The 16,635-nt window shown below is 37.6% G+C and overlaps 1 protein-coding gene across 1 annotated transcript; it reads right to left on the bottom strand.

Moving 5' to 3' along the window:
• Positions 1 to 4,049: 4,049 nt before the first annotated feature.
• LOC126588950 (mitochondrial ATPase complex subunit ATP10-like) lies at positions 4,050 to 7,408 on the bottom strand. Its single transcript, XM_050254112.1, has 7 exons — positions 7,123 to 7,408; positions 6,961 to 7,001; positions 6,808 to 6,871; positions 6,351 to 6,545; positions 5,376 to 5,447; positions 4,689 to 4,864; positions 4,050 to 4,588 (listed from the first exon to the last, which is right to left on the bottom strand). Exons 1-7 carry the CDS (start codon positions 7,258 to 7,260, stop codon positions 4,471 to 4,473), a joined length of 804 nt encoding a protein of 267 aa, XP_050110069.1. The 5' UTR covers positions 7,261 to 7,408; the 3' UTR covers positions 4,050 to 4,470.
• Between the last annotated feature and the right edge of the window lie 9,227 nt (positions 7,409 to 16,635).

Below are 16,635 nucleotides of genomic sequence, written 5' to 3'. Positions count from 1 at the left end.
ATCTACTTATTGAGATCTTCATTCCTGTAAATTTTGATAATTTTTGGAAATAGTTGGATTTTCCGGGATGGCTAACCGCCACCCGCGGCGGTGAGTGCGGCGGCGCATGGCCAGGGGACTGCCGATGTTATCCTTAGGCTAAATTAGATGTCTTGAGTTCAGTTTTGGCAATTGTATATCGTAGTTTGATCATTTTGACCTAAACTCATTAGGATACGTTACTTGGTAAAGATATGAATCGACAATCCGACTGTTGGATTGTCACCAAACTTTAGTATGTTATAGTATATAATAATTGAGGACCATAGGAACTTACGGATCGGGAATCCAACATACGGATCTTCCCGAATTGGATTTGTAAGTTCATAAAATAAAATGTTAACCGCCACTTGGTTTTTGACAATTGGCGGAGATCCGACTGTTGGATCGTAATGAAATTTTAGGATGTCGTTCTAGAAGCATAATGTGTATCTTTGGAAGTAACATATCGGAAATCCGTAATGCGGATCTTCCGGATAAAATCTTAGTGGTGTGTTTTATGTAAATTATGTATTTTTATTAGTCAGAACTCTGAGATGTGATTTGATAATTGGTCACATGTGACAATGGTTCTTGATGTTTCGATATGCGTGCTAGGGAGTTGTAGCGCGAACCTCAGGTGAGTGGGTCTTTTCCTTTTCATCGCATATTATATATATATATATATATATATATATATATATATATATATATATATATATATACACGATTGATAATTCCATAAACGTTTATAAATTGATTATGGCTTACTGTGAATGCTTTGAAGTAATCATTGTGAACTACGAATGACTTGATCCCTATTTAGGGTACGTAGGCAGTCTAACGAGACGTTAGATGCAGTCATACAATAAAAGAGACTAAATAATTGAGGCAATAGCCTTGTCTAGGGAATTTAGTAATGTGAGGGACATTGGTGGAAAATATAAGATTTAACCTTATGATTTGGTAGTTAAATATTGGTCATAAATCAATGTATGAAGAATTAGGAATTTGAAGTAAGGAAATGTAAGTAATGATAGTTAATTAAACTAGTATCTAATTGGTCTTATCATCGATAATTATTTCCGAAAATAAGTAGTTCAGGAGTAAGGCGTTACGAATTATGCATCTTATGCCATATATATATATATATATATATATATTTAGGAATACTATGTCATGGTTGAATTTTGATTGCATCATGGTATATTCTTATGTATATTACTTGTACATAATCATTGTAAATGCTTGGAAGCGCGAAGGTGAACTCAAGACACCCAGGTAAGTTCTGGTAAGTTTATGGTATTAGTTGACATGATGGGGTTATGGCATGACTATATTATGTCTTAAACAACCCCGACACTGTCGTACTGGTTGCTCATGAATCGTACATGTTATGTGATGAGATATATATTCAGTCGTACATGTCACAAGAGGTGAATCCGACTTATGAGCTAGCATATGTGATGATATATGTGATGAGATAACATATATTTATGATGAGATATGTGATGAGATGCTAGCATTCATGTAATGAGATGCCAACATATATGCGATGAGATATGTAATGAGATGCTAACATGTACGATGAGATATGTTACGAACTAGCATATATGATGAGATGCTAGCATATATTTATGATGAGATATGTGATGAGATGCTAGCATATATGTGATGATATATAATGAGATGCTAGCACATATTTATGATGAGATATGTGATGAGATGCTAGCATATATTTATGATGAGATATGTGATGAGATGCTAGCATATATGTGATGATATATAATGAGATGCTAGCATATATTTATGATGAGATATGTGATGAGATGCTAGCATATACGGGATGAGATATTGATTCAACCGTACATGATAGGTGGATCCGGCTAACATGCCATTTCCTATTGGTTTATTTCACCTGGGTTACTCATTCCTGTTAAGATATTTGACGTAGCATAACTGTGAGACTATTATTTTGGTTATGGTTTTGATTTATAGTCACGTATGTTATTTTCTGGGAAATTAAACAGGTATTATGGCGAGGGGCTACTATCTTTGGTAGTTGGAATTGGTTTGAAGTGTTTTATTTCACTCACTCACATTTTCTGTTTTTGTACCCCTCCAGGTTCTAGCAGCAGAGTTCCGTATCGACGAAGATTCGTGGCACTTTTCAGCACAGATGTCTTTTATGATGGTATAATCATTATCTTTTATGATGGTATAATCATTATCTCACCTTACTGTACTATACTTATGCTCTGTATCGTGCGTGAAATGTGTCCAGATCAGCTCACCGCGCACTCATGTACTTAAGTACTTTTATATTTTAATTTATTCACATTTTATATATTATCACACTTTATGGTTTCGTCACCTTCCAGGTGTCGCCCAGCACAACTTGATTCGGAGTCCTAGTGGACATTCCGGGTCGGGATGTGTCAAACTATTTATCAGCTCATACTCTTATCACAATATTTTATAATATTAACATAAAAATTAATATTAAACTGTAAAATTTTAAAATTTATAAAAAAATTCCACTTTTAATTCTAAACATTTCTCACACTTTTAACAGTAGATAAGAAGTGTTAAAATAATCAAAATGTGTTGGAAACAAGGTCTAAAATATCGATATTATCCCGATATTTCCATCGAAATTTATGTGTTTTTGAACTACTGATATTTCCGATATCATTGATATTTTAGACCTTGATAGGAACTTTATGTGGTACTAAGTCACTTATGTATCTTACCATGCAATATATGAAATGTAAAATATTGTACTAATTCATTATATATAAATGATTATGGTGTGTTTAAACTTCTTTCATTAATTATTACATATTTTCTATACTCACAATGTTTGCCAGCTCACTATATAATCAACTTAAATCAGTTAAATCCATCATGCAATGCATTTCCTTCCAATTTTTTGAGATAAACTAATAGATAATTGATTAAATAAAGTTTCAATAAAAATTTTCAAGTTTTTCTTACAATTTCCGTGGTTTTTATTTAATTTTTATCGATATCGATAATATTCCGATATTTCCATCAAAATTTTCGTGTTTTTAAACTACCGATATTTCTGATATCATTGATATTTTAGACTTTGGTTGGAAATTGCATGGCGGCTTTCCTAGCTCCAACAAAAAGACAAAGACAAGCTGGTAGGTTGACGCCTGTTGCTAAGCTATTCCATAGAAAATTGGATGACGTAAGCGATGTGATGTCAGAAAGCACATAGATTGGGACCCTCTTCATTTACCCATAAACTAAATGAAAATGGTAGTGATGGGATGCTCATTGTCATATTTATAAACGGTAGATGAATTTGAATGTAAAATTTAAGTACATATTTCAAAATTAGATTAATTAAACAGTGATAAATAGAGTGATGTTTATCATCATTATTTGAGAATGGTGAGTAAAAATATTTTCAAATAGAAATATTAAAGAGTTTATTTTCAATTACCAATCGACAAGTCACGTAACCTATAAAATATAATTAAAAATATGATTTCTAAAATCACACCAAACCAAAATGAAACGGTTGGTTCAACTGTCTTTTGTTTACTTTGGAACGAAGCTTTCTGTCAAGCAACGTGTTTATGTTTCTTTACCAACATAAATAAGATTAGTAAATAACCAAAATAAATTAAAGATTATTAACTTTGGAGAGAATAAGGATAAAATGAGAGTACTAACGGTAGTTTTCTTTGTAAATACAAATATTATGTTATCTCTAGCCAATGCCCAAATATGTGCAAAGTACGTCTATAGCAAGAGGGCTACATCCTAGTCCAGTGAGTAGGACTAGCTACAAGTAGTCCTCGGGTTTGCTACTTGTAGCCCTTCAGCGGGCTACGTTTAGCCCTTCGACAAAATTTTTGTGGAGCATACATGGACTTCCAATTTTTAGCTAAGATTTCAAAGTAAAAAAACTACATTTTAGAGTGCCAAAACATAGGTCTCCACTCTTTGGCCTTCCCAACTGTTGGCTTTTTTTTTGGCAACATCTTATGCAAATATTTATAAGAATCATATTTGGTAATCGAATATAAATCAATCAATGCTAAGACTATGTTTGAGGTGCTCAGGTTGCAACCCTTTAGTAAACTACATGAGTTAAATCGAAAATTTCAAGCTTTACGGACCAAAGAACTGAACAAAAACTCTTCACCTAATCTTAATCTCGACACATGACGAAGTTACTATGACAAAATCACTGCCAACTTCGATTTCTAAGTTGAACTGAAGCGTCCCCCGACCCTTCAAAAAGGGTTCAACTAAAGAAGTCAAATGCACTGGAATGCCAAATGTACATTTCAAAACTAAACACGAAATACAGTAATGTGGCATTATGAGTTAAATTGCTCGAGTCTAGTATCCTTGAATTATGAGCTCGTATCACCTGAAGATGCATATGTCAAAGGATGAGCTTCCACCGCCTTATTTCTCTTCCAAGAGCAGTTTCGTGCATGAAAGAAGGGATGACGATTCCTCTTCCGTAGCCAATCCAGTGCCTTGCCATCTTATTCTACCAAAATTATCGAGCAGGAATGTATACCTATTCAGTGGAAACATTAACAAGATACAACTTGTCAAAAAAAATTATACCAACAATTCACAGAACCATTAAATTCACTGGCAATAGAAATCTTTCGTACCCGGTCAGAAGGTTCAGTATTTTAAGTTCTTTTCTGAAGTAATAATGGTCACCAAATGAATATACAATCTGCCTTTTAAGTTCAGTGCCTTCGTCATACTTTGGTTTCCTCATAATCCAAAGCAAAAGCTTCTTAATTGGACTCCGACATAATAACCATGAGTCTATTAATGATACCTGGAGGAAGGTTCATTAATTAAGTTATATGTAATGATAATGGTTAAACGGATTTCCAATTGATTTATTACTGAATCATACAAGAAAAAGAACAAGGTTGAATTTCCTTAGATTTTAATCACCACTACCCCAACAAAACACATGCATGCACGCGTGCCCCCACACACACAGTGTGCTATATGCATAAGCTAAATTTAGTTGAGGAAGAAATAACTATAGCACAAGTACATCCCCAAACAAAATCAAGGCAAGGGACCATGCTCCTCTTATGGCTCCTTCAATAGAAAAAACAAATAAAGCAAAGAAGAAGAAATGTCACAGAAATGTTAGATGCACCCACTTCAAGTAATTAAGAGGGGTTACTTCACACTTGCATCACACTTTGCACGGAACTTTATCAAAAACTTAAAGAATTCCAGAAACGTGTTAGCTGCAAGCACAAATGGGTAAATACCTGCAGCTAAAAGCAGAAAGTTGAATAAATGATGAAGATTTATAAAACTACCTATACCTCATATAGTTGAACATCCCTTGAACCACTAAAAGCATCAAGAAAAGGGGCGCTCCAAGAATTAATCATTCCCTGTCAAGGAAAAAGAAACTAATTTTTGTAGCAACAACAGTAACAGAAAACCATAAATGCGATAACATAACAAGTTTAACGAACAATTTACATTCCATACCAAGAGCCAAACATAATGCATCCATGAAAAAGTACCAATACATAGTACAAAGTTGCCACCTAGCTTACATATTACCTAGATTGAATATTGGAAATGGAAAAAAGACACCACCCTGAGGTCAGTTGAACAATGTACACACGCTTGAGATGTGTAAGCACTAAATAAAGTTAATATCAATAAGGCAGTTCTAGTGGTTTCCCCTGCTAAAGGGATGACTTAAATGCATCTTTCGGCATATAGATCCACGAGTCAGTTGAGATGGATCTTCAGGATTACACTAATGAACAAATCTGCTTACCTAGGATAACAATCAATTGAATTTCCCTCTCCAAACCAAAAAAAATAATAGTGATCGGTTGTATCTGTCACCTCCCACGAACATCTTATGTTCTAAGGTTTACAAAGCAAATTCCATCTAAGGTGTGCCTCGCCATTATTCGATGGCTTTACAACTATCCAATCACGGACGATAGAAAGATTACCTTCAATTCCTAGACATTGTCTTGCTATCATTATTATTATTGGAGATTTTTGTAAAAAAAAAGAAAAAAAGACAGTATTACTCTTAATGTTCATAAGAGAATGAATAAATTGCAAAACATAATTCCATCCTTCTAGTTCCCTTTTCTCACATCACAGTCCTACTGGCCTTATTCTCACTGATAGAGAGGTCCTATACATATGTACACAGTAAAGAGTGCATAAGTCTTCTATAAGAATTCCTCAAGCATTGCAAATAATTCAAGACAGGGTTGTCCATTAGAAAGTATAAAAAATACTACAGCAATAACTCAATTGCATACCTCGGAGCTTGCTCGAAATGAAAGGCAAACTAAAGAAGCCTTGGGGGTTTCCAATTTGTTGGCTTCAGCGACATTTCCATTCCCATCGGAGCAAACGGGAAGCTTTAATATTTTTCCATCAGAGTAGTTCACTTCTAAGTCAGGAAACTTTACAGCTGCCGTTGCAGGAACTATGGTTTTATTTGCCACATAAATCTACACACAGAATAGCTTTCTATAAAATCATACCCCATCAGCATGATTTAAAAAAGCATAATGCTTCCTCCAAAAGGCTAATATTGCTATCAGTTAGTACTACTTACCACCCCAATTCCAAATTTTGAGATAAATCAAAAGGTATTCCTTTCGGCACGACAATGTACCGGGTTGATCATCCCAGCCCATAAATGAACCATGGATGCAAAATCACATTTAAAAGTAACAAACTTGCACCGGGTTGATCGTAGTGTTTTCTTACCTTCCCACCATGTTTTTTAAGCTCTGACATATCAGCAAAATATCCCCTATTCAACTCATCTGCACTGCCCTAAGTTATAGCAGTTCAATGCATTAATATTGATACATTGCCCCCCAAAAATTGAAAAGCAAATAAATTGGTACAAAAACTTACAGCCGGGCACGCTCTTTCTCTATAGCTGCTTTGCTTCCAAGCTGCAAATCAAATGGGGTTCACTAATTTCCATTAACAATACTGGGTTTTGGCTAATTTCGAAATAAATAAATAAATAATTGCACTTTTGAATTGGTGGGAGTAAAATAAGAGATGGGGTACCTTGTAAATGTCGAAGAAACGATTGGAGCTTCTTTGAGCTAAGAAATGCTGGGAAGATGGAAGAAGATGCTGCTTCTTGCTCTCAATGGGCCTCAGGATTTGGGAAGCAAATATGGAAGCTCGGCTGAATCGGCTCATAATTTCGATCTCACTGGGAAAAACCCTAAATTCAAATTCAAAGATATGTAGGGTTTTTGCTCTTGTATCAGAATTTGTAACCTTGTGAACTTGTTACTTCTCCGAGCGTGTGTACCGCAGACGGAGGTGATTTGCAGGGGCTATAGGCTGGGCGGTGGGCCGAAGCTCACTCAAAATGATGGGCCTCTACTTGTTAAATTGGCTTTATATATGGATTAGGGATGCTTTTTTTTGCACCCATCAATTTGATCTATGCACCAAATACTTATTCTCCCTCTACAAGGGATAAAATTTGGCAATATAAAAGTATTTTCACATTTGGAAGAAAAAATTAAAAATGCTTTTGGATCTTAGAAGTGTTTTTTTTCTTCAGAGAAACACCTGTTAAGTGCTCTTTGAGAAAGCACTTTAATTTTTAACAAATTTTTTAATATTTTGCAATTTTAGTAAAATCACTTATGAGTATAATTCTAGAGAAGAAAATCCACTTTTAGTCCTCTATTGGTTGAGCCACTTAGTATGGTATTTTCCTTTGGGTTGAAACCCCTTATGCATTTTTGTTATTTACCATTTTGTACTCGCTGCAGAGAGAAACCATTACTCATGCTTCGTTTGCATCGGTAGTGTTTCTTTTTCTTTTTAGGGCTTGTTGGAAGCTGTTTACATCCGTTTGGACTTTGTTTAATGAATTACTATACCTTTGACCAAAAAAAAAAAAATCTCAAACAGTATCTACTTTTTTCCTGTTGGCATGAGTTTATGGTATTGCAGAAACTTGTGGGGGTAAAGTAGTGAAGGTCAAGAAAATTATGGCGTTTGTGCAAAATTTACGTTGCATTTGATTTGTATTGTTAATCGTCACTGCAAATGGGAGGTTGTTGATTGCAATAAGTAGTGACATAACTAGTTTTGAGATTCTAGTCAAAACTAGGACGTGGATCTTCTTTGATTGCAAATGGGAGGTTGTTGATTGCAATCAATAGATACCATGGATTAATCGATATTCTATCAAGGTGCTCAATATTAATATCATTTTGATCCATGTCCTAATTTTGAGCTCACACATTTGGTTTAGAGAATGAAGTCTGATGTTGATATTGAGCGCCTTGATAAAATATTGACCCATCCATGGTATTTATTGCTGGTAGAGCAAAATGATATCTGAGTTCAAGCATGGTCAAATGATCAGTAAGAGCGGACTTAAAAGTGACGTAAGGTATTCAATGATTAATACACAAAATAGTGTGGAGATTGAATAGTTTGCATTGAAACAATTTTTTTTTTTTTTTACCAACTGGATGGCATGATCTTTCTTCTTTGTAATCGTATATGTGTCAGCCATGTTAGAGACACGGTTGGCTGGTACGAGGAAAATTGACTTGCATGAGGAGATATTTTTTAGTGTAATTAGAATATGACGTGGTACATCATGTGTCATTATACAAATGAGAGGATATGTGTTAAAAAATTAATAACTTAAAAAATAAAATCTCCCACCACTTGTATAAAAATACGTGATGTACCACCCCACCCGTATTCTGATCACAATAAAAAATTTCTCGTGCCTGAGACATTGAGCAATACTTTTCCAGAATTCATGGCTTTGGTGTTTGAAACCTTTTGGATTTGAAGCCGTAAGGAATAAGGTTTTAATCTCAATGGATATTTCAACAAGGTAGTGATATTCACATCCATTTTTACTTCTCACACACCTTTTAACTGTTGGATTGAATGAATTAAAGAAGATCAATGAAAAAAAAATTAACAAAATGTGTGAGAAGTAAAATAAGATGCGTGAATAACACTTACCTTTCAATTTGAGACGAAAACAGTGAAGGCGTACAAAATGAAGTTTTAATCTGAAATGGATTTGCAGCCATAAGATATGTGAAGCTTCGTTGAAAATATATATTTTCGGTGGGCATTGCTTCCTGAACAAGCCCCTATCCGAAGTCGAAAGTCAAGGTATACTATTCACCTTGGCTTTGGCTAAGCATCACCCAACAAGGAGTTTGATGGCTTTTAGCACCTTGTCAATGTATGGTTCTTGCACAACTACTTGGCAGTCTCAGAAGTAGTGGTAAGCTCTGCCTTCATACGAGAAGAGTTGGGGGCCCAACTGCCGGTGTTCTACACTTCTAAAGCTTTTCTCGATGCGAAAACTAGATAACCAAAGATTGAGAAATTAATCTTAGCGTTAGTTGTTGTGGCTCGGAAGCTCAGACCATATTTTCAAGCTCACACAGTCATTATTATGACTTAGTATCCTCTACGATTAATCCTATATGGTCCAGACGCTTCTCAATGAGTGATGAAATGGGCGTTGGAACTTGGCCAATACGGTTTAGTTTTCTGACCCCGCATGACGATAAAGGCCCAAGCCTTGGCGGACTTCATAGTAGAATTCACGCCTAGCATAAGCGATGAAACAGAGTGACCCAACGACTCCCTGGAGGCAATCGAGCATGCCCTAACCATGCCTGTTTCACCCAATGAGACTTTTTGCATTTGCATGTCGACGACACATCCAACTTCAAGGGCTCGAGAGCAGGCGTGGTCCTTGTCACTTGAGATGGTTCGATGCTTGAGCATGCAATCACTTTAGGCTTTAAAGCATCCAACAACGAAGCAGGGTACGAGGCCCTACTAGCAGGCCTTCGAATGGCAAAAGATTTGGCGATGAAAAAGCTTGATATTCATTTTGATTCCTAGCTAATCACCAACCAAACTACTAGGGAGTACACGACAAAACATCTGAAGATGGCGCAATACCTAGATAAGGTACGAAAGCAACTTGAGGCATTTCATACTTACACCCTCACTTAAGTTCCACAGGCAAATAATGTCCACGCATACGCGCTAGCGGGCCTACGCTCCATTTTAGAGAGTATCTAAACAAGCCAAGCATAGAGGCGAAGCCAACAACAATGGTGTCACAGGTTAGTACAACTCCAAACTAACAAGATTCAATTATAGACTACCTGGTCAATGACACATTCCCTATGGAAATATTAGAGTCTAGAAAACTCCAAACAAAGGTGGCATGTTACTACATGTGGAAATCACTCCGGAGGCTGATCTTTTGCACATAAGGTTCTTAACGTAGCTATTACTGGCTTACTATGCATCAAGACGCTAAGGACTTAGTACAAAAGTGCAACCGCTGCCAACGCTACATGCCGGTACCAGCATTGCTTGCTAGCGAACTACACCTGCAGACGAGTCCTTGGCCGTTCATGCAGTGGGAAATCGACTTGGTAGGGCTAATGTTGCTCACTACTGAGGGCAGATGCATGATGATCGTGGTAACTGACTATTTCACCAAGTGGATGGAAGCAAAGCCCATGATAACCACAACTCAAGTGAACATAGAGCGTTTCATATGGAGGAACATCATTTGCTGATTTTGGCATCCCTCAATCCATCATCATAGACAACGGCACGCAATTCATAGGCAAAGATTTGGCAAAGTTCTTCCAAAAATATGGTATCAAGTAGCATATGTCCATGCCGAAGTATCCCCAAGGTAATGGGCAGGTTGAAGCATCCAACAAGATGATTCTCGACTACCTTAAGAAATCTCTCTCCGACAAGAAGGGAAAATGGCTAGACGAACTTTCGGGATGTTTATGGGCATATCGCACAACCAAACGATGAGCAACTGCTGAGACTCTTTTCTTTTTGGCATTTGGTTCAGAAGCAATCATTCTTCCTAATGTCATTGTGCCAAGTATTAGCACTCTATTGCCAAACATCGAGCAGAATGGAAAGAAAATGGCCATAAATCTAGATTTGGCAGATGAGGAAAGCGATAAAGTCATCAACCTAATCGTAGCCTACCAGCAATAACTTCTCTCCAGCTATAACAAAAAGGCCAAGATTTGGTAGTTCCAACCCAGAGATCTAGTCCTAAGAAAAGCTTTCATCACTTCCCATAGAGAATGCTCCAAAAAGATAGATCCCATCTGGTAAGGTCCGTACAAGATCAGCAGAGTAGGCTACACGGGTAGTTACACCTTCGCCACCATGAACGACAAAGAGATCGAAAAACAATGGAATGCCTAAATCTGAGGAAGTACCATTTTGTGACCTTCTGCTACATCAAAGCCCGAAGACTCAAGCAGTTCGACGGGCACCACCTTATAAGCCAATGATTATCTGGTTGTTATACAGCTTCTACCTTACAATAAAGTTTTCGTTCGTTTCACTTGTTTTTCAATGAGGAATTCAGAAGTAATTTACAACTTGGCTTGGCCGCATGCTTACAACAACTGATCACTCCTGCACTTTAAAAGAAGACCGCACCCTTCTTAGAGACTTATCGTATGAATTGCACCCCCTAGGGACCAAACATACTCTCCAGTGCGAGATGGTAAACCAATTCCCTGACACTCACATGAGTTTGCTTTCCAATACGGGAGGATAAACTTTACGCTCCGAATATCCAAACATGGATGAGTCGGGCTGCCCTGGTGTAACTAGGTGCACAATGGCTTATGCTAGGATTCCTAAAAGTAGCCACAATGGTCTTTTTCAAGGCTTAGTTAACTGAAGGATTTTGGGTCTCTTGGCCTAATACGTGGGGAAATAAGCCTTAGAGATAGATAAGGCACATTACGCAGTATGCCCTATGGACGGCTGCCCTGGAACCCTAAAAATGCTACCGAGTACACTAAGGTAGCCTACGGTTTCCAGAAGACTACCTACGGCTTGCCTTTCGAGCAGTAAGCCACCCTAAACTTATACAACCGCACATTTTTGTGAAAGGTTAAACAAGCTAACATGCATAAACGAAGCTTTATCCATTGCCGACATGCTACGCAGTCGATAAGCTTCACCTCTGCCAAAACGCAGAATGATCGTTTAAGATCTACACTAAATCCTAAAGTGTTATGATACTTGATACGCAACCCACATAATTAGTTACATAAAGCAAAGAGTTTTCTCGGACCTTTTCTTACGAAATTCCATACAACTGCGTACTTATGATACAAAAGGTTAACGAATTTCATGACCCAAAAATCTTTAGTATTTTGTGAGGCAGGCCACACAACTCAAAGGATTGGAGAAAGCCAAGGTTAACAACCAAGTGATCATGTGGACTCGTCCGCTTCTGTAAGTAAGGCATCCCGCTGCCGACCCTATGGCTAACAACTTTGCAAAGGTTCTACGCCAACACCCACGGCTACATAGGCTAAGCGGGCTTGTCTGTTTATAGAAAAGTAGCACGTTTGTCGCTGGTCTAAAGGTTAAAGGTTGGACGTGAACAAAAGAAGCTAAGATGAAGAAAAACAAAGGAAGCAAGTTTATTAAATATTCTAGCAAATTTGATAAACAACTAGCAAAGGTCTAAAAAGTTCAAGAAAAGCAAAAAGCAACAAGGAAAACAAAGAAAATCCTAAAGGCTACCTAGAAGACTACTTTTCAACAACTTGAACATCCCACGACTACTCCGTTGCCACACCTTCAGCAGCTACGGCGTTCTCAGCAGCGGCACCATCTGGCGCTTCAGCCTCAATTGCCCCAGCCTGGGCACTAACTTCTCCAACTACCTCACCAATGGAAGCCTCGAAAGTAAAAGCAAGCAAGTATTCCAGAGAAATAGAGAAGGTCTCGAAGCCTTTCCCAGCAAACGCAAAGTTAAATGGCCTATCGAAGAGATGATCTACATAACCCAGCTTGTAGAAATCAGCCTGACTTTAAACAAGTGAAGTCTCGAGCCCAACCTTCTTACCTTTCAACTGCTTGTTCTCCTCGAGTAGACCAACACGGATGCACTTCAGCTCATCCACTTCCTTCTTCAGATATTCGTTGATCTTCAATACGCCTTGGAGTTCCAACATTTGGGGTTCAAGCCTATCAACGATCTTCTTGAAGTGGATCACTTGATTATAAGCAGCAATTAACTCTTTATCCTTTGCATAAGCAGCATAACGAAACTAAAAAATGGCGCGTTCAAGATCTTGAATTGAGGCATGTAACATCCAATTTCCTTCTCTGCACTTTCATACTTAACTTGGATCTCATCAAGCCTAGTCTTCAAATCAACGATCTCTTGGCAAGTGGTCTCAAGCTGCAGAGAAGTAGGGGTAGAGATATTAGACCATTTCAAAGCGACGAGCTTAGACTCTAACCTTTTGATCTTCTTGGCTGAGGAATAAGCTTCGATTGCCATAGTTTTTGCCACCTTCTTGGCAGCTTTGGTATCCTTTTAGTCAAGGAACATAGATTCGGTTGCCAGAATCGTCGTTTTTTGCATCATAGCAAGCAGAGCAGTTATTCTATATTCGGTCGTATGCTTTGTAAAGGAACTTGGGCAAACAACCCCTTTAAAGCCTTCAACAAGCTTGGCACACACCTCCATGTCTTCAAGCAGATCTAGTTTCAAGAGTGCATAAATCTCAACAGCCTCCCCAGAAATAGGTTTGGTGGATTTCTCACAACTGCCTACATAAGCAGTCTCAACTTTCTTAGCAGGCAGACGAATCAATCTCAGTAATGAGGGGAGTGGGTTTTGGCACCTTATCGCTCTTTATAGTGGCAAGCCTCTCCAAATGTGAACCAGACTTAGCCCTCGACAGACGTTTTGGCAATAGAGGCATGACGAAACCTCTACGTTGAGCAATCCTATCAGTAATCCTACTAACCACCTTTGGCACGGCATGTGTCATTGGCTCAGATCTAGCAGCCTCATCTTTCTTCCCATTGGAAAAAGTCAAGTCAATCACAAGCCTATTGGTAGCAGGTGGACCCTCACGAGTAGCGGAGGAAGTCTTCGATTTTTTCTTAGCCAACATCTCTTGAGCAGGCGGGGAAGATCTCTTCTTTCCACCTTCATTCACGCAGGTTCCAAGACAGCGATCAGACGAGCTAATTGATAGGATCATGTTTATGCGACTTTGTTATCTTATTTCTTTGCATTTACTTAGTTAATTTCAATTTATTTTGGCAATTTAAGTTATTTTTGTATTATTGTAGGTCCAGTTGGTAAAGATCATAATAAATAGCTAAATGGAGCAATTTGGAGTTGTTTTGGACTTGGATTAGATATCATGCCTGGATAGCATATGGGCTGGACGTTTTTGGTGTTTCAAAGGTGTTAAACATATGCTAAAATCTAGAGAAATTAAAGTTGAGGCTTGGAAGACAAGGAATTACACAAGAAAGATGAATTCTAGTTGGAGAAGAACATTATTTTATCTTATCTTATCTTATCTTATCCAACATTATCTTATTTTATCTCCAACTGCAAGGAGAAATCCTAATCACATTTCAACACTTTCTACCTGATTCTTAGAGTTCTAAAATAATTCAAAATGCCAAAACCTTTTCCTCATTGGATTCAGCCGTTCCCCCTATATATATGAAATTCATGCAACGATTTAGATTGTGCCATGCCTACCATTCATCCATTGAAAATGTTGGAATTTTCAGAGTTCTTTCTATCTTTCTTTTAAGTTTCAATGTTTATTTTAGATTGCTTTTCAGTTATGATGAACATATATGTAACTAAGTTTCTTTTTAGCTAGAGGTGAATTCGAAACCATGATCATATGTTTTATATAAATTGATTACATCCAGTTATTGTTCCATAAGACATGAATGCGATTTACTTATTTGCTTTATAGAAAACTTATTCTTGTATGTTTATTAAGGATGCATACTTAGTTTGCATACAGGGATTTGATGCTAGAATATAAGGAAATTTCACCTAATCATTATGAACTTATATTTGTAAGTAGTAAAAGTCACTAGTCATGACTGAGTTAAGTAAATTCTTGGCAGGAGTATCATGCTTTTTATAGTTACCAATGCTTTGTCAATGCTTATAATTTTCACAGAACTTAATAATCTTTAAGATGTATCTCTATCATGCTTTTCATAGTTAGGGAACTTGAGAAGAATAATTTGGTTGCATCGCTGAGTCCAATTCAATGAACTTAGGAAAATCTGAGAGTTAATTAGTGTTGTTCACAGTTAATTTGGGGCATTGTCATTCATGGTTTATAGGAAGAATAACTGGAAATCAATTTGTATGCATATGATTCATGTGTGGAGAAGAATCCTTTAGCTATCATTTCATTCATATTTCATTCACAACTTAATTTACTGGTTCCACTTTACTTTTGTTTTAATTAAATTCGTCCAAAATCCCCCCAGTCATTGTTTTGTTGTTAGTTTAACTTAGTTTTCAGTTTTATAAGTTTAATTTGTGTTGATTAGTATCCCTTCTAATCCCCGGAATAGAACGACCCCTACTTACTCATACTACAATTGCATAATTTATAAGGTTTAATTTATGTGTTAGTTTCTACCACATCACTAATGCCTCCGCCTTGATATGTTTTATCTCATCTTTCGGGGGCAACCCACCTTTCTCTTGGCGAAGATGACTAAGTAGTCAATGCCATTCACGATACTCAACTGGGATACCTAGGGCAACATGCACCTTCTTCATATCTGGAGAGACCTTGGGAGTTGAGGCGAATTTCGAATCTACAAAAGCAGAGGAGGACAATCAGTAAATCAGAAAGCAGCTCAGAAGAAGTACAAAGTAGCCTAGAGATTAAGTAGTCTACTCACTAGTGATGAAAATCGTCAGAACAAGCATCTCAGGGGAAGAATCAGACTCCCATCACCAGTCACGACCTCCCTTACTCGAATAATCGAAGAGCCTATGGCGGGATTGCAGCTGCCCAACTCCTTCAATGTGGCCTATGTCGAAGAAGTGCCAAAATTCATTGACAGTCAAATCCAAGTCGAAGAATTGGCTTAGATTGAGGAATCCCACCATCACATGGATTGCATTTGGAGAATATTAAGCGGGGGCACACTTCATGGAGAAAAACACTTATTGGAAGAAATGCTGCATGGGGAAAGTAAATTGCAACACGAAGTAGTAGGGGCGAAACTTGATGGCTCTTTGAGCTCCATTACATGGCTCACGACTGTTACTTTCCTTGGCATGCTTCACACACACCCTCGATGGAATTGCATGCTTGTACGCTTCAAGAAAGTCTATGAATGAATCATCAGAATTAATTTTGAAGCGAGCAGCCTTGAAATAGCCCACCTAACTCAAAGACATGCCTTGCCGATTCAACGGCGGTACACCATCATCATCCTTGTGGCTTGAAGAAGACATGCTTTTAGAAATTCTACAAAGACACGAGGAAAATTTGTTAGACGACTGCGCAACAAAAAAGAAAGAAAGGGAAAGCATCAGGCCTTATGAACCAAAGGAAGTAGCCAAGAGAGCCCAGCCTACCCTGGCTCCTATCTCCACTCTCGGCCTTAAAAGCCTCTTGGCCCAAACCTGCAAGAAGAAAGGGTAGACTCCCCAGCCAACTTGAATGGGCCTAGCTTAGCAGCCCG

The sequence above is a fragment of the Malus sylvestris genome, chromosome 11, assembly GCF_916048215.2.
Source record: "Malus sylvestris chromosome 11, drMalSylv7.2, whole genome shotgun sequence".
Classification (NCBI taxonomy): domain Eukaryota; kingdom Viridiplantae; phylum Streptophyta; class Magnoliopsida; order Rosales; family Rosaceae; genus Malus; species Malus sylvestris.
This window is presented reverse-complemented; position numbering and strand designations above follow the sequence as displayed.